The following is a 15,634-nucleotide window of genomic DNA, read 5'->3' as shown; positions in this document are numbered from 1 at the left end:
TGCCGGCATCAAACCCCTCACTCACCTCACTCACACCAGTCCCTCCCAGTAGCTGATTTTTGGGACACACATTGTTCCAGCCCCAGTGGCTGGTGGCCAAGACCCCCACCTGCTCCAGTAGCTGGCACCGAGACTCCTACTTGCTCCAGTTGTTGGCGCCACAGGCCCAGGGCACCTACACCCCCAGTCTGACTCCAGTAGCTGACCACAAATCCACCCATGCTTGTCTCCCCAGTAGCTGGCACCTAGTCCTTGCAGTCCTCACACATGTGCTTGTCTCCCAAGTAGCTGGCACCAAATCCACACGTGCTGGTTCCCCCAGTAGCTCACACTCCAAGCACAGTCTGTAGAACCCTCCCTAGATCCAGAGAGCTATGGCCTCTCCAACTACTGACTCTAGGACCCTCACTCACTCCAGTAGCTGACACCACAGGCCGTGGGGTGCCTACAGCCCCAGTCTGACTCCAGTTGCTGGCCCCAAATCCACTCACACCAGTCTCACCAATAGCTGGAATTTAGTCCTTGCAGCACATACACAAGGGATAGTGAGATTACACAGAGAGATAGGTAAGAAAATATTTACTAAGAAGATAGAACAGACTGCAGTGATCAGGCACAGGGCATACTGACCAGCCCCATTTTATACCCCTTTCTATCTAACCCCTTCTTTGTTCCTTCCCCCTGCACGTTCCTTCATCGATTTGTATAGTTCTATTGATTCCTTCACCCCTCCCAGTCCAATGTCCAGGATCTCCCCTGGTTTACAGTCTTATCAATTGCAAAGTCCTGGTTGGTCTTCCTAGAAGTGGCACCTGTAGTTTCTTGATAGCCCATCAATTAGTATGACTGGCATGCTTTGCTTCTTGTCGTTGTCTCCATGGTTTTTTTGTCAGGTCTGTGTCGCTGTATGTTTGGTTTTTTGTCTTCTCCTTTTCTTATCATCCCAATTTAGAAGTTCTTTGATCAGATAACTTTGCTGGAATAAGCATTCTCACACTCTCACATATGCTTATCGTTTGGTGTGACTGACCAGGTTTGGTTCTCATCACTGCCTCCCTTATCATTTCTTGGTTAGGTTTGTGTCCCTGTATGTTCTTGTTTATGGTTTCCTCTTTTTCTTATTATCCCTTTTTTGCAGTGAAAAGATCCTCGACCAGATAACCTTAAAGGAGCAGACACTCTCCTTCCACGTACCCTTACATTAAGGACTGTTTTTATCTTTCAGATAGCAAATAATTTCTTTTCAAACTTATAAAAGGAAATACTTTGCTATTAAAAATACTATCTGTCGTACACTCCATATCAAACTTTCAGCTAGGAATTGCTACAGCTTCCAGGGGAGGGGAAGGGGAGTGGAAGCAGCATTTCAGTATTTTGTTTTTAAATCCACATTTTTCAAAGTCTGAGCTTATAAACAGGTAGATCATAACAGAAACTTCACTATGGTTATTATGCCACCCATTATAATAATTTAGCATAAATTCCAGTAGAACCAAAAGCATACAAGTCATACGGGCGCCAAATACAGTTTATCCACTTGTGGCTTTACCTGAATGTTTCCTCTTGGAGGTGCTCTAATTGGGTCTGCAGCTGCAAGTGCCTACAACCTGCAGGGCTGTTGGGATCTTCTATAGAATCAGATTGATTCAAACGTTCCATCAGAATCTGGTTCTCAGCAAGTAAAATGCTCTTCTCCTCTTGAAGTGCTGCAACCTGTTGTAATAAAAGAAAAGACTGGAATAATGGAGCTGTCAGCTATAAAGAGCAATTTTTTTGGTGCACACAGCAAAACATTAACACAACTCATAACTGGAAACATCAAAGTTCACAAAACTGTATTTCACAGGAACAGATTGTAACTTGAATACTTTTTCATTTGATATGTGATGTATGTAACCAATGTACTACAGCATTAGAGACAGGATTTACCATAAAGAAAACACCGTTCTAACCTTAATTTCTCAGAAATATCTAAAGAAAAATCTTAGTTATCAAAGAAGATTATGTCACTGTATTAAAGTCTGCCTACTTTTCAAGCACCACCACCCCATGCACACACCCTAGCACCCCATAGTAAGGTTTTTTAACATGTTTTCCAAAGGGAACAATGTTTATACAATCACACAGAATATTCAAGTCTCTCATGGCCATGCCTCTCCTAGAAATTTTTTTAATCCAAAGGCCATGTCATGGTTTAGCACCAGCTGGCAGCCAAGCACCACGCAGCCGCTCGCTCACTCCCCCCCCCTCCCCGTGGGATTGGGGAGAGAATCGAAAGAGCAAAAGTAAGAAAACTCGTGGGATAACACGAGTAAGATAACAGTTTAATAATTGGAACAAAATAATAGTAATAATAATAATGAATTATAATGAGAGGGAAAAAAAACAACGAGAGAGAGAGAGAGGAACAAAACCCAAGGGAGGGAAAAAAAAAAGGGAAAAAATATATATATTAAAAAAATAATACAACCGCTCACCACCCGCCGACCGACGCCCAGCCAGTCCCCGAGCAGTGATCGCTACCCCCTGGCCAACTCCCCCCAGTTTATATACTGGGCATGACATCATATGGTATGGAATAGTACTTTGGTCAGTTTGGATCAACTATCCTGGCTGTGCCCCCTCCCATTTCTTGGGCACCTGGCAGAGCATGGGGAGCTGAAGGGGGGGGAAAGTCCTTGACCAATGTAAACACCGCTTAGCGACAGCCAAAACATCAGCGTGTTATCAATATTATTCTTATACTAAAATGCAAAGCACAGCACTATACTGGCTACTAGGAAGAAAATTAACTCTATCCCAGCTGAAACCAGGACAGTATCCACCCCTTATTCTATACCATTTATGTCATGCCCAGGTTCTACCTTTTCTAATACAATTAATCACCACCACTTTTCCTGTCTCTTGGTATGTATATCTATATATGTACACACAGTTATCATTCCCTTGGTCTATGGGCCATCCTTCTAAAATGTTTAAGTTCATTTAGTCCATGACTTTGGGCTCCATCTGTCAGAATAGTCCTTCATGGCAGAAGAGATGGTGTGTGGTGTTGGGTTGTTGCATGCTGAAGCCAGTTCTGGTTCCATCACCACTGCACTTTGCTTGCTGTCATCGAAGTTCATTCTTCACTAATCTGGGTGATCCTTATTGAAATACCATTGATATGGTGTATAGTAATCATACAAGTGATGACACACAGTATTATATAGCAGTTAACATCATACCATTTAGAGCATTGGCTATTCTCACCCAAAATCAAATCCCCTTGAGGTACACATCTGACTTCCCCATTCTTTCGCATTACCCACCAAGTGCACCCGGGTCCTTGAGCAAAAGCAATCCCACAAATGGGCTTGCCTTTGCCCGAGGCAGGAGTAACCCGGACTGTCTTCCCCAGCATGTTTTTTATGTGCACTACAGGGACCTTATCCCCTTCTACAGTGCGTAAAAGTTTTGATTGGGCAGGGCCAGGTCGATTGACAGATCCTCTAGTGTTAACTAACCAGGTGGCCTTTGCTAAATGTGTATCCCAATGTTTGAACGTCCCAGCACCCATTGCTCGCAGTGTAGTTTTTAACAGTCCATTGTATCGTTCGATTTTCCTGGGGGCTGGTGCATGATAGGGGATGTGATATACCCACTCAATGCCATGCTCTTTGGCCCAGGTGTCTATGAGGTTGTTTCGGAAATGAGTCCCGTTGTCTGACTCAATTCTCTCTGGGGTGCCATGTCGCCATAGGACTTGTTTTTCAAGGCCCAAGATAGTGTTCCGGGCAGTGGCATGGGGCACAGAATACATTTCCAGCCATCCGGTGGTTGCTTCCACCATGGTGAGCACATAGCGCTTGCCTTGGCGGGTTTGTGGGAGCGTGATATAATCGATCTGCCACGCCTCCCCATATTTATATTTCAGCCATCGCCCTCCATACCACAGAGGCTTTAACCGCTTGGATTGTTTAATTGCAGTGCATGTTTCACATTCATGGATAACCTGTGCAATAGTGTCCATGGTTAAGTCCACCCCTCGATCACGAGCCCATCTATATGTTGCATCTCTTCCTTGATGGCCTGAGGTGTCATGGGCCCATCGAGCTATAAATAATTCACCCTTATGTTGCCAGTCCAGATCCACTTGAGCCACTTCAAACTTAGCAGCCCTATCCACCTGCTGGTTGTTTTGATGTTCCTCAGTGGCCCGACCCTTGGGTACATGAGCATCTACGTGATGTACTTTTACAGCCAGGTTCTCTACTCGGGCAGCAATATCTTGCCACAGTGCTGCAGCCCAGATGGGTTTGCCTCTGCGCTGCCAATTGTTCTGCTTCCATTGCTGTAACCACCCCCACAGGGCATTTGCCACCATCCATGAGTCAGTACAGAGATAGAGCATTGGCCACTTTTCTCGTTCAGCAATGTCTAAAGCCAGCTGAATGGCTTTAACTTCTGCAAAATGGCTTGATTCACCATCTCCTGCAGCAGTTTCTACCACTTGTCGTATAGGACTCTATACAGCAGCCTTCCACCTCCGATGCTTTCCTACAATACGACAGGACCCATCAGTGAACAGGGCATATTGCTTCTCATTTTCTGGTAGTTTATTGTACAGTGGGGCCTCCTCAGCACGCGTCACCCCCTCCTCTGGCGATATTCTGAAATCTTTGCCTTCCGGCCAGTCCATAATTACTTCCAAGATTCCTGGGCGATTGGGGTTTCCTATCCAAGCCCATTGTGTGATCAGTGCAACCCACTTACTCCATGTAGCATCAGTTGCATGATGTGTAGAGGGGACCCTCCCTTTGAACATCCAACCCAGCACCGGCAGTCGAGGTGCCGGGAGGAGTTGTGTTTCAGTACCAACCACTTCTGAAGCAGCTCGAAGCCCTTCATATGCTGCCAATATCTCTTTTTCAGTTGGAGTATAGCGGGCCTCGGATCCTCTGTATCCCTGACTCCAAAACCCTAAGGGTCGACCTCGAGTCTCCCCTGGTGCTTTCTGCCACAGGCTCCAGGTAGGGCCATTCTCCCTGGCTGCGGTGTAGAGGACATTTTTTACGTCTTGCCCTGCCCGGACTGGCCCAAGGGCTACTGCATGAACTATCTCCCGTTTAATTTGTTCAAAGGCTTGTCGTTGCTCAGGGCCCCATTTAAAATCGTTCTTCTTCCGGGTCCCTTGGTAGAGAGGGCTTACGATCAGACTGTAATTTGGAATATGCATTCTCCAAAAACCCACAACGCCTAAGAAAGCTTGTGTTTCCTTTTTGCTAGTTGGTGGAGACATGGCTTTTCTTTTGTTAATCACATCCATTGGGATCTGGCGACGTCCATCTTGCCATTTTATTCCTAAAAACTGGATTTCCTGTGCAGGTCCCTTGACCTCACTTTGATTTATGGCAAAACCGGCTTTCAGGAGGATTTGGACTATTTTCTTCCCTTTCTCAAAAACTTCCTCTGCTGTATTGCCCCACACGATAATGTCATCAATATATTGCAGATGCTCTGGAGCTTCGCCCTGTTCCAATGCAGTCTGAATCAGTCCATGGCAAATGGTAGGGCTGTGTTTCCACCCCTGGGGCAGTCGATTCCAAGTGTACTGAACGCCCCTCCAAGTGAAAGCAAACTGTGGCCTGCACTCTGCTGCCAAAGGGATTGAGAAAAACGCATTAGCAATATCAATTGTAGCATACCATTTGGCTGCTTTTGACTCCAGTTCGTATTGCAGTTCCAGCATGTCCGGCACGGCAGCACTCAGCCATGGCGTGACTTCATCCAGGCCACGATAGTCTACTGTTAGTCTCCACTCTCCATTAGACTTTCTCACTGGCCATATAGGACTGTTAAAAGGTGAACGAGTCTTACTGATCACTCCTTGGCTCTCCAGTCGACGAATCAGCTCGTGGATGGGAATCAGGGAGTCTCGATTGGTATGATATTGCCTCCAGTGCACCGTTGTGGTAGCGATTGGCACCTGTTCTTTGACCCTCAACAAACCCACAATAGAAGGGTCCTCCGAAACACCGGGCAAGGTGGACAGCTGTTTAATTTCTTCCGTCTCCAAGGCAGCTATACCAAAAGCCCACCAGTACCCTTTTGGGTCCTTGAAATACCCTCTCCTGAGGTAGTCTATGCCAAGGATGCACGGAGCCTCTGGGCCAGTCACAATGGGGTGCTTTTGCCACTCATTCCCAGTTAGGCTCACTTCGGCCTCCAATACAGTCAGCTGTTGGGATCCCCCTGTCACTCCACAAATACAGATGGGTTCTGCCCCTATATAGCTTGATGGCATTAGGGTACACTGTGCACCTGTGTCTCCTAGAGCCTTATACTCCTGTGGGTCTGATGTGCCAGGCCATCGAATCCACACAGTCCAGTAAACCCGGTTGTCCCTTTCCTCCACCTGGCTGGAGGCAGGGCCGCCCTAATCCTGGTCATAATATTCATTACCCTTTTCTTGTGTATATGAGTCAGGAATTTCTTCATTAAAATCAGGAGTAAAATCAGCCCTCTTACTCTGTCTGGGGAACTGTCCACTGGAAACCGGAGCAGCAATTTTCCTGGAAGAACTCCCTTTGGTGATTGTTTTTCCTTGCAACTCACGTACCCGTGCCTCTAGGGTGGAGGTAGGTTTTCCATCCCACTCCCTCATGTCCTCTCCGTGGTCACGCAAGTAAAACCATAGGGTGCCCCGTGGTGTGTACCCTCTATATCCTCTCTCTTGAGCAGAAGAACGCTGACTCCTAATAGCTGAGACACTGGTCCGTATAGGTAGGGAGAAGGACAAATCCTCTTTGAACCGTTTGAACTCCTGGGACAGTTCCCGCACAGCTGAGACAAAGGAGGAAGAGATACTTTCTTCGTATTCTCGGAGGTTACTAGCAGCTTCATTCACTGTTGGACCGTCTCGATCTTTCCAGGTCAGTATTGCCAGTGAGTTGGCACACGACGGTGGTGCGTTTCGTACCAACTGCCGCCACATGGGTCTTGTGCACTGGACCTCGTCTGGATCTATGGGTGACCGCACGTCGTTCAGGTCACCATAAATCACTTCCAGCACAGCTAATTCCCTCAGGTACTGGATACCTTTCTCCATGGTGGTCCATTTCCCGGAGCGGTATACAACATCTTCCTTGAAGGGATATCTTTCTCTTATAGCTGACAGGAGTCGCCTCCAGAGGCTGCGGGCTGGTTCCCCTTTTCCAATCGCTTTGTCAATGCCCCCTTCCCTAGAAAGGGATCCCAGCTGCTTGGCTTCCTTACCCTCTAATTCCAGGCTATTGGCCCTGCTATCCCAGCATCGGAGCAGCCAGGTGGCAATGTGCTCCCCTGGATGACGGCTGAAATCTTTTCGCATATCTCGCAGCTCACTCAGGGATAGGGATCGGGTGGTTTCGGTCTCATGTACGAGTTCTTCCTCTTCCTCTTCCTCTCCCTGTGATGGCCCTGCTCTTTCATCTTCCCTTTCTAAACGAGCTGACTTTTGCTTCCAGGATTTCTTTTTATGTATAGGGGCGACTGATACTGACACGGGTTCGTTCCCTGTTTGAACCGCAATGCTTGTAACAGAGTTGTTCGGTGCAGCTGCAGCCGCAGTGCCTGTTGCAGGGGGAATCGGAAGAGCCGCAGTGCCTGTTGCAGGGGGGGCTGGAGCAGCCGGAGTGCCTGTCGCAGGGGAGGCTGGAGCAGCCGGAGTGCCTGTTGCAGGGGGGGCTGGAGCAGCCGCAGTGCCTGTTGTTTTGTCACCAGATCCTTGAGGGTTCTGAGTAGCGTTGAACAGGGCTCGGTAGGCATGGGCCAGACCCCAGCACATTGCAGTGATTTGTATCTCCTTAGAATTGCCAGAGTCACAGCATACTTCTTCCAAATATTCTACTAATTTTTCCGGATTCAGCACTTGTTCAGGGGTGAAGTTCCAAAACACTGGAGGTGCCCACCGCCCTAGGCATTTGCCCATGCTATGCCACACACCCTGCCACTCATAACTACCCAGCCTTGGGGCAGATCTCTGGATGACATTCTTAAATTGCTTACTAGCCCTGGACAAGATCGAAACAATATTCCCAAACAATACCAATACAAGTATCTTAACTACCCAAGGTTGTTCAAAATACTGAAAAGTTACTGTAATGAAGGAGGAAGCATTGTAGAAGAAAGTAGTGAAGGTACAATTCTGCATTTCCTCCATAAAAAACCTCTCAGAGGAAGAAGTATAATTGCCAATTGTCTCCATAAGATGATACCCGACATACAGTAACGGTTTCAGTACAGCACTTAGATACCAAAATAAACACAAGGTCACTGTTTTAATAACAAATCTCACAGGCAAAACATCACCAATTAAAGCAGAGCACAGCAAACTGCAAAAACCAACACCGATCTTTAACATGTACGGCAAAGAAATGAGCATGGTGCAGATCAGGTAAACCAATGCTAGGAACAAATGGATCAATATCACGTCCCACAACTACTAACAGATCTAAATTCCTTAATACGCTCTGGTTAATCTGTTATTATCTCAAACCCTTCGAGCCCCACGTTGGGCGCCAAAAAGGACTGTCGTGGTTTAGCCCCAGCCGGCAGCCAAGCACCACACAGCTGCTTGCTCAATTCCCCCCCCTCCCCGTGGGATTGGGGAGAGAATCGAAAGAGCAAAAGTAAGAAAACTCGTGGGTTGAGATAATAACAGTTTAATAATTGGAACAAAATAATAGTAATAGTAATAATGAATTATAATGAGAGGGAAAAAAAACAACGAGAGAGAGAGAGAGGAACAAAACCCAAGGGAGGGGAAAAAAAAAGGAAAAAATATATATAAAAAAAAAATAATACAACCGCTCACCACCTGCCGACCGACGCCCAGCCAGTCCCCGAGCAGTGATCGCTACCCCCCGGCCAACTCCCCCCAGTTTATATACTGAGCATGACATCATATGGTATGGAATAGCCCTTTGGTCAGTTTGGATCAACTATCCTGGCTGTGCCCCCTCCCATTTCTTGGGCACCTGGCAGAGCATGGGGAGCTGAAGGGGGGGGAAAGTCCTTGACCAATGTAAACACCGCTTAGCGACAGCCAAAACATCAGCGTGTTATTAATATTATTCTTATACTAAAATGCAAAGCACAGCACTATACCAGCTACTAGGAAGAAAATTAACTCTATCCCAGCCGAAACCAGGACAGGCCAATTGCAAACAGACTTGAAACAGGAACAGAGGTCCCAGAGCTGATTAAATTTCTGCCAGCTTTGTGAAAACAGGCAGTGGGGCAGAGAAGCCAAAGTGCTGTGACTCAAAGAACGTCTGAAGCATAAGCTCATATTATTAGACACTATACAATCAAAATGCAGGTAGGAGGGGAATAGAAAGAATATAAATATCCCAAGAGAAAGGACAGTTTTGATCAGAACTTGCATCTGACACAACAAAATCAACCAACCATCAAACACAAATCAATAAGGCACAAGGCTTCATTAATTCCAGTCATTACTGCTTGGCTAAAAGCCAAATTATACACCAAAGTAGGAATTGATTGAAATGGCTCTTCTGGGTTCCAGGTTTAGTCTGTTGATGCCTTCCAGATCAGATATGCTCAGTTTACAGTAAAACTTAGTTTATGTATAGGTGATAGTCTAGAGTAACTTTGATTTGGTTGTAACTTTTCACTGAAATCATTATACCAGCAGAACTCCTCCTAGGATTTCTGTAACTCATGAGTTGCGCAATACAGCTCATTTTTTGCTTGAATGCAAAAAAGCTTTGTCAGTACCAATCACCTTAATGCTGACATCACTGAATCAATACAGGTGGGCACACACTTTTTGCTCTGCTAACATGGGTAAAGAAATACAGTAATTGAGGAATTTTTTTTTTAGTATAAAAGGTAGATTTCCACAATAATCCCTTTCTTCAGCTGTCCAAGAACTAACATATTTTTTCTTGATTTGAAGATGTCCTACCTGCATATCTAACTCATGACATCTCTGGGAAATTTCTTCTTTTGTTGCTAGGGCTTCATTTAATTCTTCTGTTGTTTTCTTCAGCTATCATAAACAACAATCATTTTTAGTTTCATAATTATATACCTCTATAAATGATATAGCAAAATTATGAATTATATGATTGTAAAGTCTTTTTTTACATTTATGTAATATTGAAGTTTGGGAAAAAAGAAAAGCAATTCTGCTTCTACAATGAAACAAAGTAGCAACTGTAATCATTGTTTAATTTGTCTAACAAAGGTAAATATAGCTGAAGGTGATATTTGGTCTTGAAACAAAACATTGAAGTTATGACATTTATCATTGAAGTTATGACATTTATTCTGTAAACCGAGGCTCCCCCAAAACCAAACAGCTTAGCTCTGAAGAATCTATTGCCTCTGTACACTGAAAAAAAAAGCATCAATACCACTTTTCTTTATGGATGCAAAGAATACATGATTTCAGTTTTTAATCTACTTTTCAAATACACAAAAGATTGGGAGGTAGAATACAAGGAATAAACAGTTAAGGTAAAACCTGTCTTGTCACTGGGAACTACTCTTACTGTACAAAAGGGGAAACAATCACCATTGTGATGGAAAAACCTACCCATCTGAAAAAAAGACACCGAATCTTATAAGCAGCGTGGAAACATTCAGTTACATCTCTTTAAGGGACTATATAATAATTAAAAGACTTATATCTTACAAGTTTCTGTATGAATGTAGTCAGGGAAATAAAGAAATACCTACAAGAAAATTGGTCTGATAAAATATGCACATAGTTAATGCATATGTATATATTTTATTATGCATAATAAATTTTAGATGGGCCTTCTACTTTTCACAGACAGGACCATAACCTTTCATTTTTTAAGTTTACAAGGGACAGGTGACATAAAAAGTAATTCCATCTAACAGAATTTATGTACTTCTACACAGATAACTATAAAAAACAGTCAAGTTTTATTTTGTATCCATTATTCAAATTTTCCACAAAACTCTCCCACAATAGAAAAGGTAGACTGCTTAACAATGAACCATAATGATTAGGCACTGATTTCTTGTGATTAAAGGAAAAGAAACATCTCATCTTAGATACCTGGCATTCAAGGTCAATGTAAGCATCATTTCCAAAAGAGATTGGAGACTCTTTACTCATCAACTGCAATTAAATTACATTGGATTAGAAAAAACATAGGATTTATTTGCATATTAAAGGTAAGTTTCAATGAAAAATTAGGTTCATCTTAACCTTTAGGAAAGCTCTTTTTTCTGACAACAGTAACATTTTTTACTTCATTTTTATATGAGGTATATTAAAAAAGAATTACAGAAAGACATATTCAGGACTTATAATATCTAAAGTATGAAAAACATTACCTTACTAGTCATTCTCTCTTCTGAAAAAGCACATTCATTATCACGAAAGCTACACTATCCTTTGCAGAGCACTGTATTGAAGCAGCATTAGACTGGTGGCAGCTATTATGTGGCAGGCAAGATAGGTCTCAAATTGTTCTCTGGCAGTTGTTTTCATCTTTTCCCATTTTGAGAGCCTACATTCTTATTTTTGGTTTTGAAACATCTGTATCAACTAATTATAAAGAAATTAAAAAGGACCAAGCTTACTGCTCCCGATTTGTCTGGAATTTGCAGATTAAAAATTTATACTCCAGAATGAGTATTTTTGAAACAAGCATTACAATTCTTTGTAATCTGACTAATCTATCTATCTGACTAGAAGAGTGGTTTGTAATGGTTTTAGTGAGGAAAAAATGATTGTCAAGTCATTACTTTCTTAGAAAGCTCCAGATTGACTCACATACTTATTGGGGGGAAAAAAGTTTTCTTTCAGTAACCTCACCCACTGATCAACTACAACAGATAAATGGCTAGAAATAAATGTAAATATTACAAATATTTTAAGACCAAAGAACCCCCTACCCCCAGCAAACAAATTGTCAGGGCAGGCTCAAAACAAGAGACAAAGACATAAGATTTGAAGGTTCTAGCAAGCAATAGTTCAAAGAGGCTGAGCTCTGAATGCCAGCCAGTTTTATTAGCTCCCCTGATAACACACCAAGGGCAGCTGTAGACACAATATTTACAAAACATGGTCTCCTTGGAATGGATAGCCAAGTAACCCTGACACCAGTTAAGGTGAAGTTAAGGTTGAAAGCAGTACCATAAGAAATTTTAAATATATATATATTACAGATCTGTTGCAAATAACTCAAAAAGAAATGTTTTCGGTCCCTGAAAAAAAAAACCCACAAAACAAAAGGAAAATAGTAGCCAAAACTTAGGCAGGAAATCTGGCACTTGCCTGTTCCTGACAGCACTGACTTAAAGAGATAGAAAAAAGAAGCTGATCTAGCAGGAAGTTTGGGGATTTTTTTTTTTAATCCTAATTTTAAGAACTCTCGATCTGCAATTTTAGTCCTTGAAATGACTCCATGGTCATCCAATAGGATCCAAGACTGTTAGAATGCAGCATGAGTCAAAGAGATAACAGGTAGCAGAGCCCTCAGGCTCATGCGACATCTCTTTAGTGACATCTTTCAGAGATGTAACAGAAATAGTGAAATTACTCTAGTGTTCAACATGGAATTCATCATTTCTTGCTCAGATTCAGAAGCAATTTGATTACCAGTGAATGCCTAGGAAGGAAAGGCATATTGACAAAGACTTAAGAACTGTTATTTTCTTCTGAACACTTGCCACACTTTCTTGTCAGAAAGTACAGGAAACTATTCCTTTTAACTATTCCCCTGCAGTAAACCTCCATCGTGAAGCCTGACTGAGCACATGAGAAGTTACTCATGGCAACAGAGTGGTCACTAACATTATTCTGAAGTTTTCATCTTTTATGCTTCCATCTGCATTGTTAGTGTAATTTATCAAAGAAGATCAAGAAAACCTTTACTGCATACAGCAACTCTCCAGACTAACAACTGCTAAGCACAGCAGAAGAATGGTCTTTCCCATCACCACAGTCTTAAAAATAAATCAGGTTTCCTATTACTATCATTAAAACAACATTTTTACAAAATACATTGCAGTGCATTTATTAACATGCTACAAAGTATTATTAGGAATACCTTAACTAGTCTATTAATCTTGCTAATAACTGACAAAAGAATATTTTGCTGCATGTTTCTCTATTTCTTTTCATTTGTCCAGTTACAACCTTTAGTTGTTCAGATTTTTTTTTCCAATTATTAGATAGAATTTTTTAAAAGCTTTTGGTACTATCTCTTAAACAACTTAATTTCCTTTTATGACAGTCACCCATCTAGTTGACCAAGGGAAGCCAGGAGATGTGGGTTTTTTTGATTTTAGCAAAGCTTTTGATACTGTCTCTCACAGTATCCTTCTGGACAAAATGTCCAGCATACAGCTAGACAAGTCCATAATACATTGGGTGAACAATTGGCTGACAGGGTCAGGCTCAAAGAGTTATAGTAAATGGGGTTACATCAGGCTGGCAGCCAGTCACCAGTGGGGTGCCCCAGGGCTCAATTTTAGGGCCAGTGCTCTTTCAATGTCTTTATAAATGATCTGGTTGCAGGAGTCGAATGTACATTAAGTAAGTTTGCTGATGATACTAAACTAGGAGGAGCTGTGGACTCCCTCGAGGGTAGAGAGGCCTTACAGAGAGATCTGGATAGACTAGAGAGCTGGGTAATCACCAACCATATGAAATTTAACAAGAGCAAGTGCCAGATTCTGCACTGGGATGGGATCGCCTGGGATGAGGTGATCCTGATTATACATACAAATTGGAGGACAAGAGGCTGGAGAGCAGCCCCGCGGAAAGAGATCTGGGGGTCTAGGTTGATGGCAAGTTGAATATGAGTCAACAGTGTGCCCTGGCAGCCAAAAGGGCCAACCGTGTCCTGGGGTGCATCAAGCACAGCATAGCTAGCTGGCCAAGGGAGGTGATTGTCCCACTCTACACTGCACTGGTGCGGCCCCACCTCGAGTACTATGTGCAGGTTTGGGTGCCTCAATATAAGAAGGACATCAAACTATTAGAGTGTGTCCAGAGGAGGGCAACCAAGATCGCGAAAGGCCTCGAGGGCAAGACTTATGAGGAGCGGCTGAGGCCACTTGGTTTGTTCAGCTTGGAGAAGAGAAGGCTGAGGGGTGACCTCATTGCAGTCTACAACTTCCTCAAGGGGGGCAGTGGAGGGGGAGGTGCTGATCTCCTCTCTCTGGTGACCAGCGATAGGACACGAGGAAATGGAATGAAGCTGCATCAGGGGAAGTTCAGATTGGACATTAGGAAAAGGTTCTTCACTGAGAGGGTGGTCGGTCACTGGAACAGGCTCCCCAGGGCAGTGGTCACGGCACCAAGCCTGTCAGAGTTCAAGGAGCGTCTGGACGACGCTCTTAGTCATATGGTTTAGTTTTAGGTAGTACTGCGAGGAGCAGGGAGTTGGACTCAATGATCCTTATGGGTCCCTTTCAACTCGAGATATTCTATGTTTCTATGATTTTATTAAAAAATTCTACAGTATTTCGTTGCTTATATAAAAGCAGTATAATACACTACAGGAGCTACATAGTAGGAAATGTAAAGGAAGGGGAGTCCATTAGCAAAACATTCTTTAAGTCAGTGTATTGGGTTTGCATGGCAAGGTTTTGGTAGCAGGGGGGGCTTTAGGGGTGGCTTCTGTGAGAAGACACCAGAAGCTGTCCCCATGTCGGAGAGAGCCAGTTCCAGCTGGCTACAAGACAGACCCACCTCTGGCCAAGGCTGAGCCAATCAACGATGGTGGTAGCACCTCTGTGATAACACATTTAAGAAAGGGTAAAAAAATGATGTGCAACAGCAGCTGAGGGAGAGGAGTGAGAATATGTGAGAGAAACAACTATGCAGTCACCAAGGTCAGTGAAGAAGGAGGGAGAGGAGGTACTCCAGGCACCAAAGCAGAGATTCCCCTGCAGCCTGTGGTAAAGACCATGGTGAGGCAGGTTGTCCCTCTGCAGCCCATGGAGGTCCACAGTGGAGCAGATATCCATGCTGCAGCCAATGGAGGACCCCACACTAGAGCAGGTGGATGTGCCCTGAAGGAAGCTGTGACCCTGTGGAGAGCCCATGCTGGAGCAGGCTCCTGGCAGGAAATGCGGCCTGCGGAGAGAGGAGCCCACGCAGGAGCAGGTTTTCTGGCAGGACCTGTGATCCCACTGGGGACCCATGCTGGAGCAGTCCCTTCCTGAAGGACAGCACCCTGTGGAACGGACCCATGCTGGAGGAGCTCTTGAAGAACTGCATATTGTGGGAAGGACCCATGTTGGGGAAGCTCGTGAAGGACTGTCTCCTGTGGGTGGGACCCCACGCTAGAGCAGGGGAAGAGTGCGAGGAGGAAGGAGCAGCAGAGATGAAGCATTATGACCTGACTGCAACCCCCTATTGCCCATCCCCCTGTGCTGCTCGGGGGGGGTAGGAGGTATAGAAAATCAGGAGTCAAATTGAGCCTAGGAAGAAGGGAGGGGTGGGGGGAAGGTGTTATAAGATTTGTTCTTACTTCTCATTACCCTACTCTCTTTTTAATTGGCAATAAATTAAATTCATTTCCCCAAGTCGAGTTTGTTTTGCCCATGACAGTAATTCGTAAGTGATCTCCCTTTCCTTATCTTGACCCTTGAG

The 15,634-nt window shown here is 44.1% G+C and overlaps 1 protein-coding gene across 7 annotated transcripts in view; it reads right to left on the bottom strand.

Moving 5' to 3' along the window:
- LOC142403079 (protein Hook homolog 3-like) overlaps positions 1 to 15,634 on the bottom strand; it is a 131,847-nt gene that overhangs the window by 38,862 nt on the left and 77,351 nt on the right. For all 7 annotated transcript variants that reach the window (XM_075489233.1, XM_075489229.1, XM_075489234.1 and 4 more), the window contains 3 exons: positions 11,078 to 11,140; positions 9,953 to 10,036; positions 1,550 to 1,713 (listed from right to left, as the gene is read on the bottom strand). In XM_075489233.1, coding sequence (XP_075345348.1) covers positions 1,550 to 1,713; positions 9,953 to 10,036; positions 11,078 to 11,140 — 311 coding nt within the window. The remainder of the gene's footprint in view (positions 1 to 1,549; positions 1,714 to 9,952; positions 10,037 to 11,077; positions 11,141 to 15,634) is intronic.

This window comes from Mycteria americana, assembly GCF_035582795.1.
Source record: "Mycteria americana isolate JAX WOST 10 ecotype Jacksonville Zoo and Gardens chromosome W unlocalized genomic scaffold, USCA_MyAme_1.0 Scaffold_33, whole genome shotgun sequence".
In the NCBI taxonomy this organism is placed as follows: Eukaryota; Metazoa; Chordata; class Aves; order Ciconiiformes; family Ciconiidae; genus Mycteria; species Mycteria americana.
Note: the sequence above shows the minus strand (reverse complement) of the source record. Positions and strands in the feature narration are given on the sequence as shown.